Below are 27,712 nucleotides of genomic sequence, written 5' to 3' on the forward strand. Positions count from 1 at the left end.
TACATCTGATAAGAGAGTTATATCTAAAATATATAAAGAACTCTTACAAATCAATAATAAAAAGACATAACCCAATTTAAAAATGGACAAAGAACCTGAACAGATACATCTACAAAGAAGATGTATACAAATGTCCACTAAGTATCTGAAAAGATGCCAGCATCATAAGGTATAAGTGAAATGCCAATAAAAACACAATGAAATGCCACTTCACACCCAGAAGGATGACTATAATCAAAAAGACAGATAATGCAAAGTGTTGGAAATGATGTGGAGAAATAAGAAGCCTCATACACTGTTGGTAGGAATACAAAATGTGTACCCACTGTGGAAAACAGTTTAGCAGTTCCTCAAAAGGTTAAATATAGAGTTACCATATGCCCTAGCAATTCCATTCCTAAGATATACCCAAGAAAAGCGAAAAAATACATCCACACACAAACTGGTCCGTATCAACATTATTCATAATAGCCCCAAAATGAAAACAACCCAAACATCCATCAACTGACTAATGGACAAACAAACCATGTTCTATCCATACAATGGAATATTATCATTATCCAGCAATGAAAAGTGAAGGACTGGCTGGGCTCAGTGGCTCACGCCTGTAATCCCACCACTTTGAGTTTTGTTTGTTTGTTTGTTTGTTTGTTTGTTTTGAGATGGAGTCTTGCTCTGTCACCCAGGCTGGAGTGCAGTGGCATGATCTCGGCTCACTGCAGGCTCCGCCTGCCGGTTCAAGCAATTCTCCTGCCTCAGCCTCCTGAGTAGCTGGGACTATAGATGCGCACCGCCACACCCGGCTAATTTTTGTATTTTTAGTAGAGATGGGGTTTCACCACGTTGGCCAGGATGGTCTTGATCTCCTGAACTTGTGATCTGCCTGCCTCATCCTCCCAAAGTGCTGGGATTACAGGCATGAGCCACCGTGCCCGGCTAATCCCAGCACTTTGGAAGGCCGAGGCAGGCAGATCATTTGAGCCTAGGAGTTTGAGATCAGCCCGGGCAACATGGCAAAACCCCATCTCTACAAGAAATACAAAAATTAACCGGGTGTGGTGGTGCACGCCTGTAGTCCTAGCTACTGGGGGACTGTGGTGGGGGAATCACTTGGGCCTGGGAGGCCGAAGCTGCAGCGAGCTGTGACTGCACCACTCTAGTACTCTAGTCTGGGTGGCAGGGTGAGACCTTGTCTCAAAAAAAAAAAAAATAAGTAAATTAAAAAAAAAATGAAGTGGCTGGGTGTGGTGGCTTATGCCTGTAATCCCAGCACCTTGGGAGGCCTAGATGGGAGGATCACTTGAGCTCAGGAGTTCAAGACCAGCCTGGCCAACATGGTGAAACCCCATCTCTACTAAAAATACAAAAAATTACCAGGGCATGGTGGCTCGTGCCTGTAGTCTCAGATACTTGGGAGGCTGAGGCAGGAGAACTGCTTGAACCTGGGAGGCAGAGGTTGCAGTGAGACTAGATGGTGCTACTGCACTCCAGCCTGGGTGACAGAGTGAGCCTCTGTCTCAAAAACAAACAAACAAAGTACTGATACATGCTACAACATGGATGAACCTTAAAAACATTATGCTAAATGAAAGAAGCAGTTACAAAAGAATGCATCCTGTATGATTCCATTTATAAAAAATGCCCAGAACAGGTGTATCTGTAGTGACCAAAAGCAATTAATGGTTTCCCAGGGCTGGGATTGGTGGGGGAAACGAGGAGTGGCTGCTGATAATGGGTATAAGGGTTTCTTTTTGGGGTGATGAAAATGTTCTAAAATTGATCATGGTGATGGTTGCACAATTCTGTGATAGATTAAAAATCACCGAATTATACACTTTGAGTGAATTGTACTGCATGTGGATTATAGCTCAATAAAATTGTTATCGAAAAAGAAGGATACGAACAAACTGGATCTCAGAATGAAAACAGGCTGTGAAACCACATCCTAGGCAGAAAAGCTGAAGAAGGCAGGAATACAACAGAAAGGCTTCCGGGGAGAAGCCACCTACGGATGTGTGAAGGGCTGTCACATGGAAAGGGAATTCCACTCTCTGTGTGGCCCCGAAGTCGACTCTGCTCCTCTGTCTGGACCGCACATGCCCCACCCCCACACACACCCAATAACTCCTATGCACCTTCACAGCTCAGCTTTCCCATCACCTCCCAGGGAAGCCTCCCCCGCCTCCCTCCACCTTCATCTCTGCTGTCCACCTTCACAGCACCACGTTCCTTGCCTTCATCTCACTTCCACCTGTCGTGACATATTTATTTAATTATTGGATGACAGTCTGAGAACCCTGATAAATTACCAGCTCCTTCAAGGGAGCCATTGGCTTTCACTCACCAGAACTTATCAATGTGCCTGGCAGACAGGAGGCGCTTAATAAGTATTTCTTGAATGAATGAATGAATGAATGAATGAATGAATGAATGAATAAATGAATAATGAATGAAACGTAAAAGCCAGAAACTACAAGCAGATCCTCTAAGAAAGAAGTTTCTGAGAGTCTGAGCCATCTACAGATGCGTGAGTGTCACTGCCCCTGCCTGCATGAGAACTGATGGACGACACGGGTGTCACAGAAGTACCAAAGGGAAGGGCAAATGGGGTTGCTTTTCCTTCTGTTTTAAGATCTCACAAACAGTTCACATACACTGGAAAATTCCTAAAAAGCAGATAAATAATCAAATCAAATCACCCATAATTTCTCTACTGTGTGATACCCCCAGTTAATGTGTAGCCTTCTGGAGTTGGGCTATGTAGCATTTCCTTATATGGACAGAAAATGCTTGAATGAATGGGGGACTATGTGGCTCTTTGTACATTTCACAGCCTTTAATCATAACTCACACTTCTTGGATGCTTAATCTGTGCCAGGCACCATGTTAAACACTTGACATGCATTTGATTCTCCTAAAACCCAATGAGGCGGATACTCAGTATTCACATTTCATATTACAGATGGGGAAACTGGGTATTAGAGGAATCACATCATTTGCTCGAGGTCATAGACTAGTAAGTGGCAAGCCCGATTCAGATCCCTGCAATCTGACTCCAGAAGCCAGCAGGGGTTCCGCAGATGTTGGCTGAATGAATCACTGAATTAATGAATGTGTGCTCAGCCACCCACACACACTGGGGAAAAACTGAGCTGCGCTTAACCAGCTAGTTGGCTGTTGTCTTTCAAATGCTCTAGAATATCATTAATACCTTCAGGGGTCACAATATCCTAAGGTTAAAAAAGGGACATCTTGACAACATAAGGAGCTTTCTTTGGCTCCAACTTCCCCCACCACTGGAGAGGTCTTCCTCAAGGGGGAGCCTCAAGCACCTCCTTGGATAAGGCTCCCCAAGGTCTCCCGTGTCCAGGCTTCTGTCACCCATGGAGTTGTCCACAGGGCTCGCCCTTGCTGCGAGCCACTCCCAGCCACTGCCTCCACACCTACTACAGCCGATTGGCACCTGTGGCCACCGTGATGCTGCTGCATCCACTTTGGAGGTGCCGGTGCTACCTCTCCTGCTGGTACAGACACCGCCAGTGCTGGTGCCACCACCACCACGTGAGTGTCACCAACACTGCCAGCGCCAGGCTCACCGCCACTGCCATGTCACTGGAGCCACCAACTCACAACACCGCAGGGCCAGCGCAGTGGTGGGGAAGAGTGAAGCTCTGGGTGTTGTTTGCTCAAGTCCCACTCAGTTTGAAGGCAGATGTGGGACAAACTGGGTGACAAGACGTCATGAAGTGCTCCGAACTGCCCCTCTTCTCCAAATAAAGCTTCATTCTGGACTATTTGGGGATGTCCAAGGGACAGGACTTAGTCCTCAGGTAAACAGATTCCTGGATAGCCCCACTCATGTTCCCAAGACGCCTCTAAATTCTCTGCGGCGGACGGTGGAAGCCAAGTTGCGAGCTGCTGTCCGCCCAACCCTTCTCCTGCTGCATATAGACATGACCAATTGTGTTCCTTTGTTCTGCGACTGGGAAGCTTACAGGCATTTGTAAATTTTAAATTCAGTAAGACCTCATGGTATGCATTTGTGATCCAATTTTACCCCTGACTTTGCCCTAGTTTCTTTTCAGTCCTGTTTCTCAAATGCATTGTTCTTATTATGTTGTTATACCTCTGCCTGAAAGTCCCTTTTGAAATAAGACAGGCAATTGTAAAATAAAAGGAAGAGCTGAAATAAGAACTTATGGATACATACTTTAAAAAGTTCATTTCCAAATGTGGTATGTTTCATTAGCGGTTTTTCTCTGCAGACTTCAAACAAGCAGGAAATCTTCACCAAATGACTTGGCAGTTCCAGGTGAAAAACAGAACTCTCAAAAAGCTTTACTGCATGTGAATTACAGAATGACTGTTCACCTTCTGGCCTGTGGTAGACAGGCAGGAAGGACATGGCTGCGAGGCATGGCCCTGGCAAAGCTGGCATTCAGGACCCCAACCCTTCCTACCTCTCCATCTCCTTCAGCCCAGACTCCTTTCTTAAAGGGCACCCAGCTTCCTGCACTGTCCTGGGTAGGCCATAACAGATGAAGTCATGTTAAGATTTAAAACTGTAACTCGATGCATGCTTCACAGTTAGTCGCCTTGCAGAACCCCAAAGGCAGGACCACCTGTGTAATTTGCTGGGCCCAGCATGAAACAAAAATACAGGACCCCTCGTTCAAGGTATTAAGAATTTCAAGATGGTGACAGCGGAGCATTAAACCACGTGCAGGGCCTTGTGTGACTGCACAGGTCACAAGTCCAAGCCGGTCCTGCATCAAGGACACACAAAGGCACACTTTAGAAAATTACTTTTATGTACACAACCACGAATTCTGATTTTTATGGAAGAACGACAAATAGTTGCAAATATTTAAAAAACAACACAAAATTTCAACCACATTCCATTCCATTCTCGCAGAAACACCAGTTGCCTCAGCTCTGCGATTTGTATCACTTTGGTGCAAAAGTGTGAGAAACAATGTTGTAATTTTTCCCGTGTTTCCATCCAAGCCTCCACATGCTGTCAGAATGTTGCATTTTTAAGAGAGAAGTTTGGAAGGGGTGATCAGATTGCATATGCCAGATATAGTTTGGCTGTGTCCCCACCCAAATCTCACCTTGAATTGTAATAACCCCCACGTGTCAAGGGCAGGGCCAGGTGGAGATAATTGAATCATGGGGGCAGTTTCCCCCATACTGTTCCCATGGTAGTGAATAAGTCTCATGAGATCTGACAGTTTTATAAATGGGAGTTTCCCTGCACAAGCTCTCTTTCCTGCCGCCACATAAAAAGTCCCTTTGCTCTTCCTTCATCTTCCACCATGATTGTGAGGCCTCCCCAGCCATGTGGAAATGTGAGTCTATTAAACCTCTTTCCTTTATAAATTACCCAGTCTTTTGTATGTCTTTATTAGCAGCGCGAGAACAGACTAATGGATACCACAGCAAAGCAGGAAGGGGTAAGACAGCCACGGGCATAAGAGTTTCTCAAAGGATGGGCAGGATTTGGCAAGACCAAGAGGAAGGGCTCTGGGAAGGGGAGCCAAGGCGCAGACAGAGGAACAAGGAGCAGAACCGGTGAGGGGGCAGGAAGAGGGTCACCCAACAGGCCAGGTGGGGCGGGCTCACCAAGAGCCACTGAGTTACTTCAGAACAATACATAAGAACCCTTTTAAAGTTCTAGAATCTGATTTTAAAACAGAGATTTTGTGTTCATATAGGGTAAAATAAATGTGACTCACTCAATGTCAAATGGGCACTTGTATATAAATGACACATGAACTCTTTCCCTCTACAAGCAACAGCATAACAGAATCCAAAGGATCCACAGGAGGACTGACAGCTTGAATTCTCTTAGCAAACCGTCATCCAGCTCTCCCAATCTCGTGGCTGCCTCTGAGCTCTAGCAGAGCCTTTTGGGTTTGTGCTAAGGCCGTTGTCAGTGTTGGGTCGTTAGTCAGTCTTACCCTAAACATACTGCCCGGCACATTCCGGGAGGGCGTTATGGGCACTGGTGGGCACTCCTGGCAAAGAACGAAACTCGTGTTCACCACCATTAACAAGCTCAGCCTCCACGGACTGAATGATGAGGAATCACACAAGAACAAAGTAGGACTTGTCATCTTCCTACCTGAGACAACACACATGGAAAAACTCAAGAACACTATTCTAGCCAGGCATCCTCCTCCTCTAATGGACTTTCTGACTTAAATGTACTATGACACACCATGGCAGAACTTTAAGAGCTTAGAGGTTTGTCTTTAGAAACATGTAGGCCAAGATACATGCTGTCATCTACTTTACAAGGAATACAGATTAACAGAGAATTTAAACTCAGAGAAACCATGTAACACACGTATATTCCTCCAGACTGCAACTGATTCTTTCTCCGCCTGCCTCTCTTGCTGTCTTTATACAGAAAATATATGTGAATTTATGCACATATATACATATTGTTAATTTATGTGCATAGATGTGTATATGTGTATGTATATGCTACACATGTATATTAAATATGCATATATGGGCTGGTGGCGGTGGCTCACACCTATAATCCCACCACTTTGGGAGCAAAGGTGGGTGGATTACTTGAGCCTAGGAGTTTGAGAACCGGGCAACATGGTGAAACCCCATCTCTACAAAAAAAATTCAAAAATTAGCCAGATGTGGTGGGGCATGCCTGTAGTCCCAGCTACTTGGGAGGCTGAGCTGGGAGGATCCCTCGAGCCTGGGAGGTCATGGCTGCAGTGAGCCATGATCATACCACTGCACTCCAGCATGGGAGACAGAGCAAGACCCTGTCTCAAAAAATAAATGTATATATGTACATATATACAATATATATATAAAAGCCTATCTAAATATGCATATATTATAGGTATATGCATATATATATAAAGATCAAGAGGGGCAGGGAGAGGATATGTACATATATACATATATATATTAATATATACTAGAGTACAATTCAATTCCATCTTATTAAATCCAGTCAGCACTCAGAGTCTCTGCCATGTGCTGGCCCAAGGATAAGCACTAGAACACAAAGTTATGAGTGTCACCAACCTCGAGGAGCTCACCGTCTAGAGGAGACACACTGAAAATGAAAATGCCCCTCCTATCACCATGATGGCTATTTATAATGGGAGGTAGTTGGTTTGATGGTTCTGTATTGATGGTGGCCAATAATGTGGGTTGAGTCATGCTGGCTGGGTTCAGGTCCCAGCTTCACCACTTTGAAACTGTATGACATCCAACATGCAACTTGAGCTGCAGGGTCCTTGTTGGTAAGGTAAATACAGTCATGCACTGCATGATGACATTTTGGTCAATGACAGACCACATATATGACTGTGGTCCCGTAAGATTTTAATACTGTGTCTTTACTGTACCTTTTCTATGTTTAGATATACAAATACTTGCCACTGTGTTACAACTGCCTACAGCTTCAGTACAGTAACATGCTGTACAGGTCTGTAGCTTAGAAGCAGCTAGCAGCAGACTATCCTGCATATAATAGCTTAGCTGTGTGGTAGGCTATATCATCTAGGTTTGTGGAAGTACATTCTATGATGTTCACACAATGATGAAATTGCCTAATAACGCATTTCTCAGAACATATCCCTGTCATAAAGCAATGCATGACTGTATGTATAACAGTGGCCTCTTCATAGGGTGGCAGGGCTTAAATGATATAACAAGTGAAAGCACTTACACTTACTGGAACCAAAAGGCACTCAATGAAAGGAAACCATCATTGTTACCACTATTGTTGTCATTGACAAGAACATCAAGTTCGACAGCGGGGGGCACAAAAGAGAAAAAGGTCAATCTAACTTGGGAGGTGTCAGGAGAAGCTTTGTGGAGGTGATGACATGGGGTTGAATCTTTCCTAATAGCATGTGTTTGGCAGGGGAACAAAAGGAAGAAAAGGCATTTATTCCAAGGATAAGAAAGGTTTGTTCAAAGGCCCTGTGGCATGGAACACCCTACCGTGTCCAGAGGACGGTCAGCAGATCAGCACAGCCAGAGTGAGGGTTCAAGGTCAAAGAGAAGCCAGAGCCAGATCTCGAAGGGCCACCAAAAAGCCCTTAACAATGGAATAACAAAATCAAATTGTCCTTTGAGAAGGGTTAGGTAATATTCAACTGAACATAATTTCACCTTTCCGGGGTCACCATCGCGATGATCAGCGATCATGAATACTACTGGAGGCTATCAATGCCACAAAACAGAAAAACTGTAATTCACATGTTCTTTCCTCTGTTCACAAGTCTTCAAAAGGTTTTTGTTTTAGTGACTAATTGGCTTATTTTTCCACAATGATTTAGTTGCTGAGGAAGGTTTTCTTTACCACTCATCTCCTCCAGAATGATTTTAAAATACTCATCTTCCTAACCATGAGGAAAAACTTAAGTGGTCACTTTTTAGCACTCAAAAGGGCTGCATGACAACTGTTCACCCTCAAAGTGTGCAAAACCGCAATCGCAGCTGTGCAGGTCAGGACTCCGAGTCGGAGGTGAGTGTGTGAGGCATAGACAAGATAGGCGTCAGAACCAGAAATAGAAGAGAGATGAGAGCTCAGAATAAAAGCAGTGTGAGTAAACAACAGTGTACAGGAGCAGCAAGAAAGACAAAGAAAGTCACCAAAGAGGAAAAAGAACGTGTGATACGGTCTCAAAGGGACGGAAAACAGGATAAGACAAAAATGCAAAAGGGTTGTTTTTGTTTTTTTGGGTTTTTTTTTGAGACAGAGTCTCGCTCTATTGCCAGGCTGGAGTGCAGTGACACGATCTTGGTTCACTACAACCTCCGCCTCCCCAGTTCAAGCGATTCTCCTGCCTCAGCCTGCCAACTAGCTAGGACTACAAGCATGTGCCACCACACCCAGCTAATTTTTGTACTTTTAGTAGAGACGAGGTTTCACCACGTTGGCCAGGATGGTCTCAATCTCTTGACCTCGTGATCCGCCCACCTCAGCCTCCCAACGTGCTGGGATTACAGGCATGAGCCACCGTGCCTGGCCGCAAAGGGTCTTTTCAGGGAAGTCAGTGGCAGAAGAGGTCTGAGAAAGTTTGGGACAGTCAACTAAACTGTTCTGAATACCTCTAGATCAATTTGCTCAGTCATCATTCAGCAGGTCAGCCTATTGGTCAATTCTATTAATTCTCCTTTTTCAAATATGTCCTGTGCACCTTCTATGCCAGGTGCTGAAGATTCAGAGCTGAATTAGCATCCAGTCTCTGTCTTCACTCAGTAGCTCACCTGCTATCAGGCCGAAAAAATAACTTGGCACACAGAACAGCGCATGGTCTCCAGCCTTCAAGAATTCATGACAGCAGGGAGAGAATTCACTGCTATTGAGCACCTGATATATGCCAGGTATTGTCCTATGTGTGCTTATTTATGCCGTCTTACTTAATCTAACCTTCCTTTGATAAAATCAACAGACATCAACAATCTGTTTCGCTGGCCCCCATTTTCACTGTTCCATATTAGAGAAAACAGAGGCAGCGGGTAGGAAAGAGGTCATGAGACAAGGAAAGGAAGCTGAAAAACCGAAGTTTCAGATGCCCTTTGTTTTAGACACCCCTCATTTCCAGAACTGTCACCTAAGGATTGGGTCTGAGATTTTCATAAAACAAACATTGCTTTTTCCAGTTCACTTTTTCCCTTTAGTTTAACACAGCATTGGCCGCAAATGCCCATGGATTAATTCTGTCATTCCTTGGCTAACAGGCCCATAACATGTTCCGTCTGTTCACGTGCGTTTGTGTGTGCTCAAGTGCTGGTGCGTCCAATTCAGACACAACTAGGGAGTACTGTCATCCCTGCAGGAACTGCCAGTTCATCAAATCCAAATCCTGGACACAGATGTCCTGTCATTGCCATAGGACTGCTTCTTTGTGTGGTAGCTGCTGCAGCCTGGGGGAGCTGAGAATTAATGGTATTTTGCTTAAGTCATTAAAAACAAAACAAAACAAAAAAACAAGATAATCATGCCAATCCATAATGTGGAACTACAACTTAGCAAGCATTTTATGGTCAACTGAGAAGTTCAAAGAACTTGATAGAAAGAGTTAAAGCAAGCAAGAAAAAGAGCAAAATCTCAACCAATCACTCTTTGTTTCTCAGACAATAATTTTTCTCCCGAAAAACCAATTCAGATCAATAAATTTATTTATTGAGCACCTACTATGTGACAGGCACTGTCTATCCCATTGAATATTACAGAATTTGTTTTCACTATGGTCTTTTATTCTTTCCAATATTTAAAGCATTGATCGGGATGCTTTCATGGTTTTCTCCTTAAGCAATTTTATTATTACGTCTTCAGAAGTTTAACACTTTCAGGGCTACACAGAGTTTTCTGGGTTTTTGTTTTGTTCTGTTTTGTTTTCTTCTTACTGTTGTTTTTCACCTAAAGCATTCTCTTTCTTTTCCTACTCTCTGCTTTTTACGGAGGAAAAAATCTAGCATCTGGGGTCTGAGACCACTTGAAATGTCTGGGCTGGGGATTGCTAATGGCCTCCCAGAGATAACCCAAATTGCTGATTTAGCGAAGCCCATTCTTGACCTTGACACAAGACAAGACAGGCAAAGGGGAAGGACTTGGGAGGCAGCAGTAAAAGAAAAAGGATCATAGAAGTGCTCAGATCTCACCAGGCCCCTCCCCCATTCAGCAAACACCTGGCTGAGTTGGAAAACATGACCAGCCCAACCTTCCTATTGGCTGCAATTGAAGCTGTCAGTTCTCGGCTTGTCACCGGTTGCACTGGGAGGCCCCAGGCAGCCACAAGAGCCCTAATTAGGCAGAAATGACACTTCTACAACTGACCTGCCAGGACCTTTGGCAAACCATTTAACATCATTAGTTAACATGTTTTAAAAGTGTGAATGTAAATGAACAGCCAGTGGCTTTCAATGGAGTTTGTCGGTGGCATCTCCCCCTCCCTTTCTCAGTCTTTCTCTTTTTACATGAATAGTCCACTTGTTTTCTCCAGAATTGGAGGGAGGCACCAAAGAAGAAGGAGGAAGAGGACCAGTCCTCTGAGAGGAGAGACATGTTAAGGCAAAAACAAGTCCAGAAGAGCGAGAGGCCATCTCTTCCTGCCTTTGTATGGGCCCTCACAGAGCCAATCTCCCAGGGCCACCAGAGCAGGGCAGTAAGACAGCATGAGGCCGGTAGGCTACCCGGATGCTAGGTCCACAATCTGTGCGTGTGAGTGTGGCCAGCGATGATTCTAGGCTTTGGATAGGTGGGAAACGAATTTGTTTCCTGACTCAAGGGTGCCTCTGAAATTCTCTCAAACCTCTTCCCCCTTGCTGGTGTTCTGAACAAGCAGGTTTTGCAGCAGTGGCTTGGCAAACATCTTACACGTGCAGAAGTTTAAACGCCCCAGTTTTAAACATACCTAGTCCCTCTCGAGAGGAATGAGGTTCTGGGGCAGTTATTTCAGATGCCAGTTTGATACTTACACACATTAGTTAATTTCCTACCTGAAGCGGCTATTTCCCACCTTGAATCACACTTCATTTTGTTCTTTGCTTTACACCCACAGAATCCGTACACGCCAACACTCTCCATCTGTAGGAGGGGGGAAAAGAGTTGCACTGTGAAAATGTCGCTTTGTTTCCATGTTGCTCTTAAGTCGCGTACTCGTGCTGGTTGACAGTTTATAAGAGGCAGCACCCGGCAGGAGGGAAGCAAAGATTTAGGTGGGCGCAGAGGAGCTGGGTCCCTGGCAGGCCTGTGCACTTACCACCTACTTGTTGTGTGGCCTTGGGCAAGGTGCTTAGCCCTGAGTCTCAGATGTTTTCATCTGCAAGACAGAGATAATGCCTTACTACATCAAGAAAGAAAAAATAGATGGAAAATCACAAAAACCAGGAAGCGTTGTGTGCACGTAAGGAGTCGTGGAGAAACAAGAGCTGCCAAAACTGAGGAACCAGGCCCGGTTCTTTCTCCATTTACCTTGGAGAGATGACACTGAGACTCTGTCCTCTGGTTCCCCAAGGCACATTTGACAGAGCCAATGTACCACCAGCCCATCCCAGGGTACTCCCCGTCCTCTCCCTCCACTCCTGCTTATTCTTAAAAGGGCTGTAGATATTACAAAGACAAACGACTGGGTGTAAAACAAATTCCTAGAACCCACAGTTATATCAGCTATTCATTCCCTCTGCTGGCTCCTAAACAGTACAAGGGGAAAAGCATGTCTTGTTCACCTGTGGATTTCTAGAAGCCCCACGAACACTGGTGGGTACACAGTAGATGCGCAATACATGTTTACTAGTTAGAATGCAAGAATTCAGCTTCCACACTTGTGCCGAAAGCAGTCAGGAGTGTGTGCTTTACAAAGGTAGCACAGATCCTAAATTTGGAGAGCTTTACTCATCCCTGAATTAAAGATGAGTAAAATCAAGCAGGCGGTGTGTGGTGGAGAATGCCTGTGAGTAGTCACGAGAGAGGAGCGAAAGAAAACAATCTTAGTTTGGGGCAGAAAGAGAGTGAAAATGCTGGAAAATGTCCTTAATAACAGTAAATGGGGAAAGAGAAAACGGCTCATCATGATGGGGCATTTAGTGCTTTTAAGCTAAATACCTCAGCATATTAAGCAAATAGAGAAAAGCCAGCTAGAAGATGTCAGCAAATTGAACCGAACAGTGCTCAGAAAGCCCATAGGAGGTGTCTGTTTTTGACCCCTTTTCCCATCACATGCCTGGGCCCAGGCTGGTTGTTTAGTGTTGCCTCTCCTCTCCAGCTGCGGAGCTTATTGAAAAGCTCTTGCTCCCTGCCTGGTTTTGGCACATTTTCTGCAGGTGCCTCCTACTGTGGCCACAATGGGCTGCTAGGGAGGTTTAGACCTGTCAACAGCTACAGGGGAGGGGGTGGCAGTGGTGGAGGGAGCATAGTCATTGTCTTAAAGGGCCAGTGACATTGTGTGCCGCCACGGAGCCTGCAGCACTGGCACCTGCTAATGAGATGAACCCTTTCTCCCACTCTCTTTCTCTCTTTAATGATTTAACTAGATCGCTTTGGTTCCTTTCTGGAAGGGGAATTGCTCCATTGATCATATAAAGTAATTGCCTGTAAAACATTGCTCTGCAACAACTACTACTTCCCTGGCTGAAAATGTCACAGCAATTGAAAAGCTCTTAGCCCCGTTCAAGAATGAGGTTGCAGAAGAGAACAGTCTTTGCATACATCCCCAAGTATTTGTGTGTTCCTGGAGTTACAAATTTTTGGTGTGACTGGTGGATTTTTAAGACACAGAATTTCTTCCCTGCTATATGATATGATTTTTGTGTAGGATTGTGGTAAACAAACCGAACACACACACACACACACACACACACACACACACAAACCCCTTCAACCCTAAAATTACATCTATTCGTTCAGAGAAAGAAATTCTTTTCTTCATCACCCATGCCATTCTTCTCTGAGACGCCATGAATTTGGAGGGACACCCATATAGGGTCCAGTGTGATTTGGGGAAGGGTCTTCATTTCTCCTTACAGAAGTAGACACTATCTTTATCTAGGAGGTAGCAGGGGCCTTGGTTTGGGAAGGAGGAATTGATGCCTTAATTGTTTAGGATTTGCTGATTTTTCAGACCTGTCACTTGGCGGCGGCAGTGACACACTGTGGGAACGGGGACCACACACTTAAGGAGTTTTCATAAATAGCTTTATTAAATAGTCATTGCCACACCAATGTGAAGGAGTAATTCACCTGGGGATAAATCACTTTGTCACAGGCATGAACCTGCCTACAAAATAAAAAACTCTTAGTGATGGTTTCATTTTCCTCCGACAGGTGAAAGCGTAAGTTTATATCTAAATCAGAGAGAAACCTCTTTCAATTCAGTTGGTGGGAAGGGCCACTTACGACACGCCATGCTGCCCGCTACCAATCTGGGAACAAAGCTCAGGTGAATCACCTGTCATCAGGATAAGCCATGGATACGGTTCTTCTAGCTGATGAAGTAAAGGCAGTAGACATGCCTATTATCGCACTTTTATAAAAAGGCAAAAACATCTGCCCACTTACTGACAAAGAGCACAGAGAACTGAGCTATAAAAAAGACCATTTATGGCAATAAATCTGAAAAAGCCGTAGAACTTTGTGCAGCTAAACCCTCTGAAAAGTCATGGTACAACTTCCATAGCTGAACATATGTGCAGCATTTTTTTTTCTTAGAATTTAGAGACTGGGGATTTTAGATTTTAAAATACTTTAATACTATCAGAATATACATGATATCCAGCTAGGGCAATAACACATACTATACCAAAATATACTGTATATAATAAAAAGTATTTTCCTACCTATAATAAAAGGTATTTTTATCTACCTATTTAGTAAAAAGAATGCAAAAAAAAATTCTTTAAATCTAAGCCCATTAAATAAACTGATTCCCGAATATGAAGAATTATGTTGATAGCCTTTTAACCAGGAATTTAAATGTGTTTCTATTTGCTCATACTGATAGGGTTTTTTTTTAATTTGCCTGTAACACATATAATTAGATGTTTAATTTGATAATATAGAACTAAATAAAATATGAAACTAATAACCCCAAAAGTTCTGCCTGGCTCTGAGTCCCTTAAATAAAAACAAGATTTATATACTCTCATGGGAAATAGATAGTAAGCAGTAAATTACTCCACACGACAATTTCTAGTAGCTTTGCCTATTTGATCGGTGGTCTAGGCAGAGGAAAGTGGGTTGAATTAAGCCCCTGCATCCAAGAAGAGAAGAGCTTGGACTATCGAGGCTGGAAACAGAAACCCCATTCGTACAGAGCAACACAGCAAGCCAGGGTGTGATGGGAGGGCCCGGGAGGTGGCATTCTGTGTGGGAGGGAGGCAGGGGTTGCTGGCCTGCTGCTGGTCCTCAGGCTGAGTGTCCTCTGCATGAACGCCCAGAGTGAGAGTGTGCGTGGACAGTTTTAACACCGTTTCACCATATTTCTGGAGGGGGGAAATCAGAACATTTGAAGTGGAGAAAAACAAGCCAAACACACACATCATCAGTGGAATGAATGTCAAATCTGACAACAGCCACAGGACTGGTTTCACTTCTGCATGCCCCTTTTTGGTTTATTTGTACATGATGCAAGAGGTCTGCCTAGAATTCCAAAGTTCAGAGGCAACAAAATTATGCTTTACATCTTATCACATGGATCTCCATAGCACATTTTAAACCATCTGACTTCACAAGGTACAATTAAACCTTTAGCTAAGTTTGTCTTAACTTCATACAAAAGAGGGTTTGTAAAGATGCTGGGGCTTGCTTTAAAAAAATAAAAGACTGCATTTTTAAAAATGTTGCCTTATTTCTGTGTCAAGGCACAGCCGGTTAAATGCACAGAGAGATGAGAATTCTAACCCGGGCTAATATGTGATTGTTCTGAGCAGTAACTGCGAAATTCTTCATAATTCAGGTTTGTCAACTTATTTATGTAGTGAGAGCCACACACATTTCAACCTGAGCACCTTACGTACTTAGTAAATCCGTGTGTTTACATTTCTCAACTATATGTATTTCATCCACTAAAAGTTAACACACAGAAGTGTAAAGATCCTTTATACTTGCATAAAAAGCTAACAGTCAGGCTAGCGGGTAACAGGGCCTGTTGCAATGTTTGTATTCAATACATCAGGTGAACATACTTTCACAGTTGGAAAATGACACCAATCTGAACTTTGTTTTATAGCTCCTGAATTAATATAGAGCTACTGGCTAAGGAAAGAAACAGATTTTACTATTTTATGCCTTTGTGGAATGCACAAGATCATTCTAAAGGAACATTTCAACCGCAGTGTTTAGGATCAAGTCAGACATTACTGAAGCTGCATGAGCACAGACTTTGCTCCCCTCCCCCACGAAGACCCCGGCTCTACTTTGCTGTTTCCTACAATTTTCTTAGAATTACGTGCTGCAAAGTCTCCTCAAAAGTCACAAAGCACTAAGTAGCCAAAGGAGTCTTCCCATACCCTTGTTTTTCTCAGTTTGACAGGGATCACAGCTCCATTCCTCCAGTAATATCCATCCAAAGTTACAGCTTATTTAAAAATACCCCATTGAAAGAGATGCACTTTAGTAATCAACACAAGTGTGACTGATTCCAAAGGACTTCGTAGATGCCTACCGTAAAAAAAAAAAAAAAAAAAAAAAAAAAAAAAAAAAAAACCCTAAAATCTCACCTACACATTTTGTCAAAAATAGATGAGACAGGATGGCATGACGTGTATAATCTTAAAGTCTCAATTTGAAAGCAAGGTGGGTCTATCATAAACAAAAACATAGCAATCATATGATCATAAACATAGTAACTGCATGATCGTAAACATAGTAATCATATGGACTGATCCTGATGTGGCAGCTGAGCCTTAACCCCAGAGGGTACAGATGTGTGTGCAATGTTTGATATACCAGCCAGGGTCTATTTTTGTGCCAGGAAGGTTAGTGCCTTTTTTTTTTTTCTTTAGTATTGGGGCTTGAAAGAATGTGAAAGGCCCAAAGCATGCCCCTAGTGAATTGGGGTTGAACTCAAGACAGCATACATACGGACGGGAAAGCCAGGTCTTTTTAGTTAAAAACAAAACACATGGTGATTTTTATTTTGTTCTCATATAATAAATAATATTTGGAGATAAAGTCTCTTGCAAATATAAATTTAAAAGAGTTCCTGTTTTGAGTTGATTTTGACTGCATATCCTGTTTTGCAGACTTACAATTATCTCTGAAAAAGACAACTAATTTTCCAACATATGGTTTATAAGAAGTATACAAAAAATTACTAATTGAAGAGATAATTTTTTTCTTGCAAATATTAATTTCTTGGTTTAGAATTTAAAATGGCTGTATTTTCAGTAAAGTAAGAAATGATGATACACAGCAAAACATTCATTCTAAAGCTTATACATTGATAAATATACATTTTATTTATTTCAAATATCACTCTTTAAAATAAAAGTTATAGCCCTTTGTTCTTACCCCAAAAAAACATAGCCTTTGATTTTGTATTTGATTCTGCATTCTCAAAATCAGCACAGAAACTCTATTTTTCCTGTCAGCTTAGCTATAAAGAAAAGAAAGCATTTATGATTAGGCAACCAAAGTTCAGGTCAGGTCCATGGTTAATAGGAATCTCAACAAGTGTCGGCTGAGAATAATTTTACATCGAAAAGAAGTTTGGCACTAGTTCCCTCAAATGGGAACTCTGCTTTTAACATGTTAGAGTCTGAAAATCCTTTAGGAGGTACAGAGATCTAAGCTTAATTCAGACCGAATTCCTGCCTTGTGTGTTTCACGTCTTCTCCATTTTCAAGTTTCCCGAAAGTTTGTAAGACTAGAGTACAAATATTTGGTTGTGACCTTTGGGAAGGATGACTACCTAGGATTGCTCAGTGATGTTTTAAATCAATCAGTTGTTCATTGATCAACTCCAATTTTCACAACAATCTAACAGTAGCTGTTTAACAAGTGCAGCTCCCTCAGGGCACTTTGGTAGCTCCGGTAAAGGCAGTGGAATAGAGTGAAGCCTGAGTTACTCACGCTGCTTCCCTTGGCCGTATCTCTAGGCACACACACACAAATGGTGATGAGGGCAGACACCCAGATACTTCTAATCCAAACCTCACTTTTGCCTCAATTATTTATTTCAAGTGAAAGTAATTTCACACGACCTTCTCCTAATACACACAACTCTTTATTCCATTCTGAGTACAACTGTGTGTTAGATACTCTTGCACTTTCCTATTCTTTCCTATCCCCCAACTGTAGCAGTTAAAACTGTAGCTCAGGCCAAAGACAAACATCATTAATAACATAATAAAAGCATTTCCATTTTAGAAATCATATTTCAGTCTTTGATCTTTACTAAACTTTTCTCCTTCAAGTATTAATGGAAACGTCTTTCTGAGAAACAGATGCTGATCATCAGTAATTCTATTTCTGTAATCTCTACCTAAGGTGTTGAATGCACAATCACAAAATATAATAACTATATTATTTAATTAAAAACAGGATTAATCATACATTATCCCTTGTCAGCATTCAACACAATTCAATCTATTTTTTAACATCTGGTATAGAAATTTAATCTAACATATTAGAGTTTCATTCACATCACCTTAAATAATTGTGGAAGTACATAGGGCTTCAATTATAATAATTTATAGATGTTTGTCATATACAAAAGAGATGCAGTTAAATCAATACAGGTAAATTTGCCTAAAATGATTTTATTTGCCAAAAAAATACTGAGAATTTACTCCTCCAAAATACAGTTCTTTGAAAAACAGTTCTCATTCTTCATTTGTGACCATTTTTTCTTTTTTTTTAATACTCAAAGAACTGTAGTTCTAAAACTTCTTACGACAAAATAGCTGCCAACTCCAAAAGACAAAATTATGGCAGAAAAAGAGAAAACAACACCATAATGACAAAAAAAATTCTACACTTTGCCAATAATTAACGTAAAGTCCTAAGTTGACAACTTAATTTTTTAAATTCCCCAAATAACTTTTGAAGGTTTAATATTACCATAAGATTCATAACCAGGCCTGTAGAAATCATCAGTTATAAGGCAGAGGCAGTCTTTTGATTTTGCTAATAACAAACAGATAATTCCTCTTAAGCAGATTAACTTAAAGTACGTTTTCAAGGAAGTTAAAATCCCCTTAAATCAGGTTCTCAAGTTTAATTACAAAAGTCAAACAATTTATTAATACTCATTCAAGTGCAGCAACAAAACAGGCACAGAAGTCTCAGGGGCCAGGAAGCAAACCCAATCGATATTTACAAGAGTCACAGAGAAAACATTTTTTTGCCATAACTTGATAAAACATCTAACTGGTCCTCTTAACTAGGATTCTTCCTCTCTCTTCTTTGCTGCCCCCTATGTGGAAACTACATTTAACATTTTCTTCACTCACAATAAGTACAATCATATTGTTTATTTTGCTATTTTTATATTAATAAAAGAAGTACAAATTAGAAAACCTGGCCTTTTAAAGGTATTTTATAGGTATCCTTTTGCTTTATTAGCCCTGTAGTTATGTTACAAAAATAGCTTTAAGCTGTGGCTACTTCTATAAAGTTAAAAAATTATCTATTTAAAAATGGCAAAAGAGTTTGCTTAAAGAGTTTGTTTTTGTTTTTGTTTTTGTTTTGAGATGGAGTCTTGCTCTGTCGCCCGGGCGCAATCTCAGCTCACTACAACCTCTGCCTCCCGGGTTTAAGCGATTCTCCTGCCTCGGCCTCCCAGGTAGCTGGGATTACAGGCACCCACCACTGTGCCCAGCTAAGTTCTGTATTTTTAATAAAGTCGGGGTTTCACCATCTTGTTCAGGCTGGTTTTGAACTCCCGATCCACCTGCCTCAGCCTCCCAAAGTGTTGAGATTACAGGCGTGAGCCACCGCATCCAGCCAGCCAAAGAGTTTCTTTTGCTCGATCTTTTCCTTTTCTCTTTACTATCTGAACTCACTGAATACTTACCCTACTTCCAGTTTCATTCTGCCCATATAGAAATTGTGTGTCTAGTCCCTGAAAAATACCAATTAAACTGCCAGCAGTAGCATCTCCAACAGTATCTTTTGGTCTTCAGTGTCAAAGGCCTTTGAACAAATGACCGGAAGGCTGAATCTAAAACAGCCTTTGACAGGATGCCAGCTTTGAACACTCACATTTTGACTATGGCTCCAGCTTTCTATTTATGTGGGAAGCAAGAGTGAAACAACACAACTTCACAATTTTGCGCAAATGCTAAAGGCCAAAATTAAAGTGATACATCACCAGGAGGCATAATCACCTCAAAAGCTTACTGATACTGTTTTTAAAAGGGGGCTCCCTTTTAATTCAATTCAGTCTGGATTCCAGTGTAAAGCTAAATAAAGGTTTTCAGACAAATACTGCAAAACTGCTAAAATACTACATTTTCCTTTTCCTTCATTTTCTTGGTCATAACACCACCATTTACTGTGTGTTAGCCACAGCAGAAGGAATCTGACATGGATTTTTAAATGTCATTTCCTAGCAATTCTATGAAATTAAAAATATTAGTCAGTGAGGAAATGGGCTCAGAAAGGTCAAGTAATTTGTAAAAGGTCACACAAGTGGGAACCGGAAGAACCAGGGTTTGAACTCAGGAGCTTTGATTTCCTAGGCCTTGTTGGCTTCATCCATCAACAAACCATTCCTGGGGGAAGGCTTCATCATTCTCTTTCTGACCTAATCCATGGAGAAATCTTTTGGAGCAGCGGTTTGCAACCTTGGCTGCATATTAATCATCATATATTTTTAAAATGTATATGCATGGGCCCCACCCTCTGGAGATTCCAATTTAATCGGTCTCGGATAGGGCCCAATCACCAGTTATCATTCAATACTGTAGCAATGATTAAAATAAACAATATGTCTCTTCGTGGTGCTTAAATTCTAATGGTGCTTAGATTCTAGTAGAAGCTAATAGAACCTCCAGGTGATTCTAATGTGTGGCTCAGCCCAAGAACCAATGATCAAGACACCACTTACTAAGAGTTCTTTCTTCAAAGACCTCCAAGTGAGCAACTCAACTGACTCCTCCAAAGAGAATGGACAAGAGTCTAGCAACAGCTAGCATAAGTGGAACCTGAGAGAGTTCTAGCTTTGAGAGGCAGTGGAGCACAAGGGGAAATACACGGACACTGGTGTCACCTAGACCTGGATCAAATTCCATCTCCCCTATTTATTAACTGTGTGACCTTGGGCCAATCACTTACCTTTTGTGGCTGTTCTGCAGATTCAATGAAATGATGTAAGTAAACCTCCAGGCATATAAAAATGCCCAATCAAAGGTAGTTGCAACTGTTGTTTTGGCTGGTTTTGTTATTACTATTATAGTGGTAATGACTACTGCCAGCAGACATCAATGAAGAAAAAAACAAATTTTAAAAGCCTCCCCATTTATTAGCCAAATAATTCCTACTTTTATTACTTAGCATTTAATTTACAGCTATTTATATTTGCAATTACCTTGGTAATCATATTTCTTATTCATAACAACTGGGTGAGGAAGGTTAATGTTATTATTCTGATTTTCTAGATGAGGAATCTTATTTCCTATGCATGATGACTGAGTGAAAATAGTTAACATTATTATTCCCATTTTCTAGATGAGGAAAAGGCAACATCTTCCATCTATTGTCTCTAGTTTCTATGATTCCATGATTAAAGGCACCTGCAGTCATGTTCATTGGTTCCCTATGAAAAATGATATTCAACATAGATGTCAAGTGTGGGAAAGAAGAATTAACAAGCACTTGATAGCAACCCCAAAATAACATCTAAATAATCACTCAGGAACATCAAAGTCATGGCAAACAAGTTCCATTTTAAATAAAGGTGTTGGACAGGATTAGGGAAAAAATGAGCAAATACGTCTTCTTTATTCACATTCATTTAGGAAATATCTGACATAGCTTAGAAATTCTTTTTGAAATGCAGACTGAATAAGTGTTAACTTCCTCTATGAAGGGTCTTCAGTTAGCAGATTGCAATAGATTATGTCCTGATATTTTATCTTAAATTAGAGTTATAAAGTAGGAGAGATCCAAGATGGAAAGACCCAGTTCAGGGGTTCTCTAAAAAGGCCACCAGGAAGCCCGAGGACTCTGTAAAAGGGCCCATCACTCCAAAGACACCAAATACTCCCCCAACACTGATGGCTTGCCCATAAATGTATCCCTTTTCATATGCATGAAATTTCCATGAATAAAAATATAAATGCCTCTAGAAACACCGCTAAATTTGTAGTTATTATATATAACTACTATTACATTGGGGGGAGGGGCTGAATTTTGTTATTGTTGTTAAAAGGAGACTTCATATTCGAAAAGCTTAGGAAACTCTAGCCCAGTCCAAACATCTCTTTTTACTGACATAGATGGATCTTAGGGGCAGCTGGGACTCCACCTTAGGTTTTCTCATTCCCAGACAAGTGTTTCTTGTTGCACACCATACACGCCTTCCAATGCAGTTACAGACTCATGGAATGTTAACAGTCATGACTAGATCCTCTCTCTAATATCATTTCCTCTTTCTGAAGCAGGAGAGTACAGTCCTACCCTCTCTCCGTGGATATGTTCCAGGAACACTCTAAATCTCCTGAGCCTCTTCTTTCCCCTTTCTTCCGTCCCATCCTCAGCTCCCCAGTTTGGTAAGTTTAAGGTTAGCAATACACTCAACCCTTCTCAAGCTCAGAGATGCTCTGGAAGTGCCCTAAGACATTTAATCTCAATATGAAATGGAAATATAATCACCGAGGTACTAAAACAAAGAATGTGTAAAGTATGCATAAAATCTGCATATATATGAGTGTATTTATAGCTAAAACCCCACGAATATTTCCTAATATCGATGAAAAATAAGAAAGTGGAATATTCATGAATAATCACGTTATTTACCTGGATCTGTCAATACCAATCAGCTGTTAATAAACCCCTTGCACACCAACTTTTCAAAATGGTTTCACATTTATGATTTCACTTTCTCCTGATGACTCACTCTGATATAAGTGCTATTGGAGTGTCACTGGAACTTAAATTCCATGAAGAGAAGGAATTTATTTTATTCACTGTTCTTTCCCCAGTGCCTAGAACAGCATCTGGCACGTGGTGGCATTCAATATTTGCTGATTGAGTGAATGACAGAAGCTGACTGGGATGGTAGTTTCTATTTACTGATTGATTTTTTGACTTCATGTAGTTTCACTTTTCTTTGAGAAAATTAAATGAGTCGATAGGGGAATAATTGAGTTCCTAAAACTTTCTTCTTAAAGTCTTCATCCTATTGTAACTGTAACATTCTTCCCTCAAATATTGTTAATGTAATTTTTCTTTTCTTTTTTTTTTTGTTTTTTTGTTTTTTTGAGGCAGAGTCTCGCTCTGTCATCCAGGCTGGAGCACAGTGGCACAATCTCGGCTCACTACAACCTCCGACTCCCAGGTTCAAGCAATTCTCCTGCCTCAGCCTCCCGAGTAGCTGGGACCACAAGCACGTGCTGCCATGTCCGGCTAATTTTTGTATTTTTAGTAGAGACAGGGTTTCACCATGTTGGCCAGGATGGTCTTGATCTCCTGACCTCGTGATCCACCCGCTTCGGCTTCCCAAAGTGTTGGGATTACAGGCGTGAGCCACCGCGCCCAGCCTTGTTAATGTAATTTTTCAAGTTTATATAAGTAATTCATTCATTACAGGAAAATCAGATACTATCAAAATACGAAAAGAAGAAAACAAAAGGTCCTGGTGATCCCATCACCTTGGGACAACACAATTAACATGCTGATGTATATCTTTTCAGACTTTTTTCTATGCAGTTCTACAAACACAAACACATATATATGAAACATTCCCAAAAGTCTCTGCCCTAGACTTTGTGATTTTGATTTTTTCCTTCTTCTCTAAACCCTTTTTCCTGAGGTAGCTCCTTGCCTTCCCTTTATGTCCTAAATCTATTCCTTCCCCAAAATTTAGGTCCTACTTCAAAACGATTTTCCCCCTTTGCCCTCCAAAGGATTCGTCTGTTCTTACAACTTTGAACTCTATGTGGATGTTGTCTATCAGGATCTTCAGTCCTCCCTTTTCTCTGGGATACCAATGCTACTCAAGCTCTACACATCTAACGCCCAATGCATCATATAGCCTCCATCAAAACCACTTGACGCACTGATCCTATTTCCGTTAACTATCACAGAATTCTACAAGGTATTCTCAAAAGCCATCTTTGCTTCCCCAACTCCACCACATCCAACCACTCAAAGCCTTTTACATCCCTCCTTCCTATTCTCTCTCACTCATCAATTCCCATGGTTGCCATCAGTGTTTAGGCCCTTGCACATATACTATTTTCTGCCTCTGTCTCTTGTTTTCTGTATAACAAAAACCCATCAATGCTACCCACTGCTGCAAGTTAACTTCCTAAAACCCCACTTATTTCTTGCCCTTCCTATATTCAGAAATTTGTGGTTGCTTCCTTCTCTTACAAAATGGGATTCCAGCTTCTTCATAATCTCACCTCAAACTACTTTTCCACCCTATTTCTCATTATTCCTGAAAAGAAACCCTTTGCTCCAGCCAGGTTGGTGTACTCATTACTCACCCACCTCCAAAACATCTGATTGTGAGTTAAGTACTTATTAACCATTTATTATGTGTAAAACCCATTCAATTACTCAACAAATATTTACTGAGCAGCTATTCCACCAGGTAATGTAATGATGCTGCAGACACAGTGGCGAACAAGACAAATCAAGTCGCTGTCCTCCTGGAACTGAGGCAAATGGGTTATAGGGTTATAGGGGGAGACTCTTAAGACATGGTGGTCCCAGCCCAGGATACTCGCAATCTTCCATTGAAATGTCAAATGAATCAAGACATCCCTGAGGGCTGAACTTTGTGGTCCAGGCTGCAAATGGGGAAAGAGTTCAGAAGGAAGGGCTGGCTGGAGTGAGAGCTGGATTGTGGACGTGGCTTCTTTGATGTGGGACTCAACCCGGGCACTCAAGGATGAGCATAGGAGAGAAGCAGGTGCCTTTCTTCCAGGGGTGTATGAGGAAAGGCAAAAAGGTGGAATGGAAACAGCAGCAATAGTGTCAGCTTATCTTGCATAAGGGTTCACTCAACACCTATTCAGCAGAGCACATCCTCTGCCCTTGCAGGGCTCCAGGCTCCGTGGTGGATGTGAAGGTAACACAGACTCAGATCCTACCGTCAGGGGATTTCCATCTAGCAAGGAGAGAAGGCAGGTTCATGATGGTCCATTACACACAGACAGTGAGACGTTCCATAAGAGAGCAGAGAGAACACGGAGGAAGTTTGGAAGGTGCATGTCTGGGTTTGTGTAACAGTACTTATAGCATCACATTTTTATGCATCTGCACCCATACGTGCATGTATTGAAAATAACTGTGTTTCAAAGTGCTTTCTCACTCACTTCCTCATTTCGTACTAAGTGACTCGGGAAACAGGCAGAGGAGGTAAGATGATGTTTTCCAGAGGGGGGAAAGTGTGGCACAGATCTTGTAACTGATCTGCTTCGGTAGGAAACATAAACAGGCGTGAGTGGAACAAGAACACCCTGTCCGTCGCCGCCCACTCCTGCAGCAGAGGAAGTATCTAGAACTGAGGACGCACACTAAGTTCTGTAATCGCATGACACCTGGCAGGTACAATGAAGCCAGGAAGGCACTTCGGATTGAAAAGGGCAAGGACATAGGCAGCATTCTGGAGAGGGAACGTGAGCCAAGGCCATTCCCCCATTTCCGTTTTACCTCCCCAAGTCCTGCCTGAATCATCCCCCATCCTTAGGTCTGCCCAAACCACAACCATCCCTTAGGGTTCACCCCAAATATTTTCAACCCACACTGGTTTTTTTCATTCCATTGATTTCACCCCCACTAATATCCCAGAGAAGGGCAAGTGGCCGTTTCTCTCCTGGACATCATAGCAGGCCCAGCCAGCACACGGCTCGGCTCAGAGCAGGTAGTTAATAAACATGAGCCGAATGAAAGAATTCCTGAGATCGCCACCGCTCAGTAAGGATGCCCTGAGCCCCTACATCCCTCCCCCAACAGAGTGGGCCTGCCTGGCACGGGCGGCCTTAGCAACCCGGAGGAGCTCACTAACAGCGGAGAGCAAGGGGGCGCGTGGAGAGGGCGGGGTGGCCCAAGACGCTGGGCCACTGGGACCCGAGCGCGCGACCCCAGCCGGAATTCGGAGCTAAGGCTGCCGCGCTCCGGCAAAACGCGCTTGGTGAGGTCGTTAAAGATTTCCCCCTCTGGAAAATCGCCAGGGAAAAGTGGTGAAAAACGAAGCCGGGAGGGCCCTAGTCTCGGGAGTCTAGGAGGAGCCCAACCCCCGGACCTAATGCCGCAGGGAGAAAAGACAGAGCAGCGAGCGCAGATACCATCCTAACTCCAAGAAAAGGGAACGACTTTTACCGCAGGAAGAACCTAGGCCTGGAAGCCACGCGAGATCTGGGGGTCGGGATCACGTTGCGTTGCCTAGCGACAGCAAGGACGCTCGTGGGACCCCAAGCTAAACCCCGCTGTAGCCTTAAATCTCCTACCATGGAGGAAGAAGGCGGCGGCCGCAGCTGTGGGACCACTAGGGAGCTGCAGAAGCTGAAGCAGCAGGCGATGGAGTACTACCGGGAGAACGACGTTCCGCGCAGGCTGGAAGAGCTGCTCAACTCCACCTTCTACCTCCAGCCTGCCGACGTCTACGGGCACCTGGTAGGGACCTGGGACAAGCGCTCTCCTCCCGCCAACCCCTCTCCCCCCGCCCCGCGCTGCGGCAACGCCTTGCGCCTGCGCCTGCGCCTCAGAATCTCGCATGCCAGCCGCCCGGGCCCTGGGCCTGCGTGTGCGGAGGAGACTTCTGGAGGGAAGGAGCGGGAAGGACACCCAGGGGTGAAGGGATCTCCCCAGAGAAAGTGGCGGAAAGGAGGCAGCTGGAGGAAAGAGGGCGCTAGGCGTATCTGACCTGCAGCGGCAGCCCAGGGGCTGGCAGGCTTCCTCGCTGCCTAAGGGGCCTCTCCGTTTGTGGGCCGGCCCACCGCCCATGCTTGCCAATTGTCATTTTTAACACAGACCTTAATGCCCTCAGCTCAGCTCACCGACCTTAAGCAGCTCCTCTTTGATCACAGGATGAGCACCTTGGCGTTTGCTACAACTTGGCTTCAGCCTATTCTGGGGCCTCATCCTACTGGCTCCTCTGCCGGGATGCCAGTTAATATCTGACCAGCCCCGCCCTAAACTCCAAAATTCAGACCAAAGCCTTGCCTACGTAGCCCTGGACCAACCGTCCTTCTGGGTTCCTACAGCATTTCCTTCGTGTATTGTAGTCTCTTGAGGCAGCCTCCCTAGGCAGCCTGTGAGCCCCTGCTGGGCTCAGAAGCCTTGTCTTCTCACCTTCCGGGTCTCTGCCCAGCCCTGAGATCTGGCACATACCTTAGCGTTAAGCAGTGAGCAGCTGAAGCAAAGACGTTTTCTCCCTTCCAGATCTATAAGTAGTAAGGAAGGCAGTGTGGCTGGGGCCCCTAGGAGTTTGCACTATGGCAAGGGAAAGCAAGGAGGCAATGTGAACACCAAGCAGAAGGAGTCCTATGAAGAGGCAGATGTGCTGTCAGGGTGCAAAACCACGTCGTGTTGAGGCAGTTGATATAAAGGATGTTCCGCGAATGACTTTTTCCCACTCATGGCCTATACTATCAAAGGGGAGAGGTGTGGGGTTTACTGAGCCCCTTGTGCTGCGTGCTGTAACTCAATCCTCAGTACCACTGCGACGAGGTAAAAATGATGATTCCCATTTTACAAATAAAGAACCTGTGGCCAGTGCAATTTAAATGATTTTCCCAAAGGACATAGTGACAGAAGAAAAAACATCAAACCACGTCTGTGTCCCTAGTACCCAGCAGAGTGCATGGCACACAGTGGATGCTGAGAAACTACCTGCAGGATGAATGAGTGAATGCTTGACTCTCATTCCATTCTCTTCCTACTATCTGTTGCTAGAGGAATTCTTGAACACAATCTATTCTAACGTCCTCATTTTACAGGGACACCAAGTCTTTGTCTCACAGCTACTTAGTGCACAAGCTAGGACTAAAAACATGGACTCTTGTTCCCCAGTATAATGATCTTATTCTATTAGGCAGCCAG

At 43.0% G+C, this 27,712-nt stretch overlaps 2 protein-coding genes across 6 annotated transcripts in view; one reads left to right on the forward strand and one right to left on the reverse strand.

Moving 5' to 3' along the window:
- HSPA12A (heat shock protein family A (Hsp70) member 12A) overlaps positions 1-26,255 on the reverse strand; it is a 181,322-nt gene extending 155,067 nt beyond the window's left edge. Inside the window, exons 1-3 of one of the 2 annotated variants that reach the window (XM_019034718.4) lie at positions 26,119-26,255; positions 11,760-11,819; positions 11,497-11,584 (exon numbers count right to left, since the gene is read on the reverse strand). In XM_019034718.4, the coding sequence (XP_018890263.4) occupies positions 11,497-11,584 (88 nt within the window). In that variant the 5' untranslated portion in view covers positions 11,760-11,819; positions 26,119-26,255. The remainder of the gene's footprint in view (positions 1-11,496; positions 11,585-11,759; positions 11,820-26,118) is intronic. The other variant, XM_004050156.5, reaches the window with a different exon arrangement.
- ENO4 (enolase 4) overlaps positions 25,757-27,712 on the forward strand; it is a 29,266-nt gene continuing 27,310 nt past the window's right edge. For 2 of the 4 annotated variants that reach the window (XM_055353274.2, XM_055353276.2), the window contains exon 1: positions 25,757-26,284. In XM_055353274.2, coding sequence (XP_055209249.1) covers positions 26,120-26,284 — 165 coding nt within the window. In that variant the 5' untranslated portion in view covers positions 25,757-26,119. The remainder of the gene's footprint in view (positions 26,285-27,712) is intronic. The other 2 variants (XM_055353275.2, XM_063710536.1) reach the window with 1 other exon arrangement.

The sequence above is a fragment of the Gorilla gorilla genome, chromosome 8, assembly GCF_029281585.2.
Source record: "Gorilla gorilla gorilla isolate KB3781 chromosome 8, NHGRI_mGorGor1-v2.1_pri, whole genome shotgun sequence".
Classification (NCBI taxonomy): domain Eukaryota; kingdom Metazoa; phylum Chordata; class Mammalia; order Primates; family Hominidae; genus Gorilla; species Gorilla gorilla.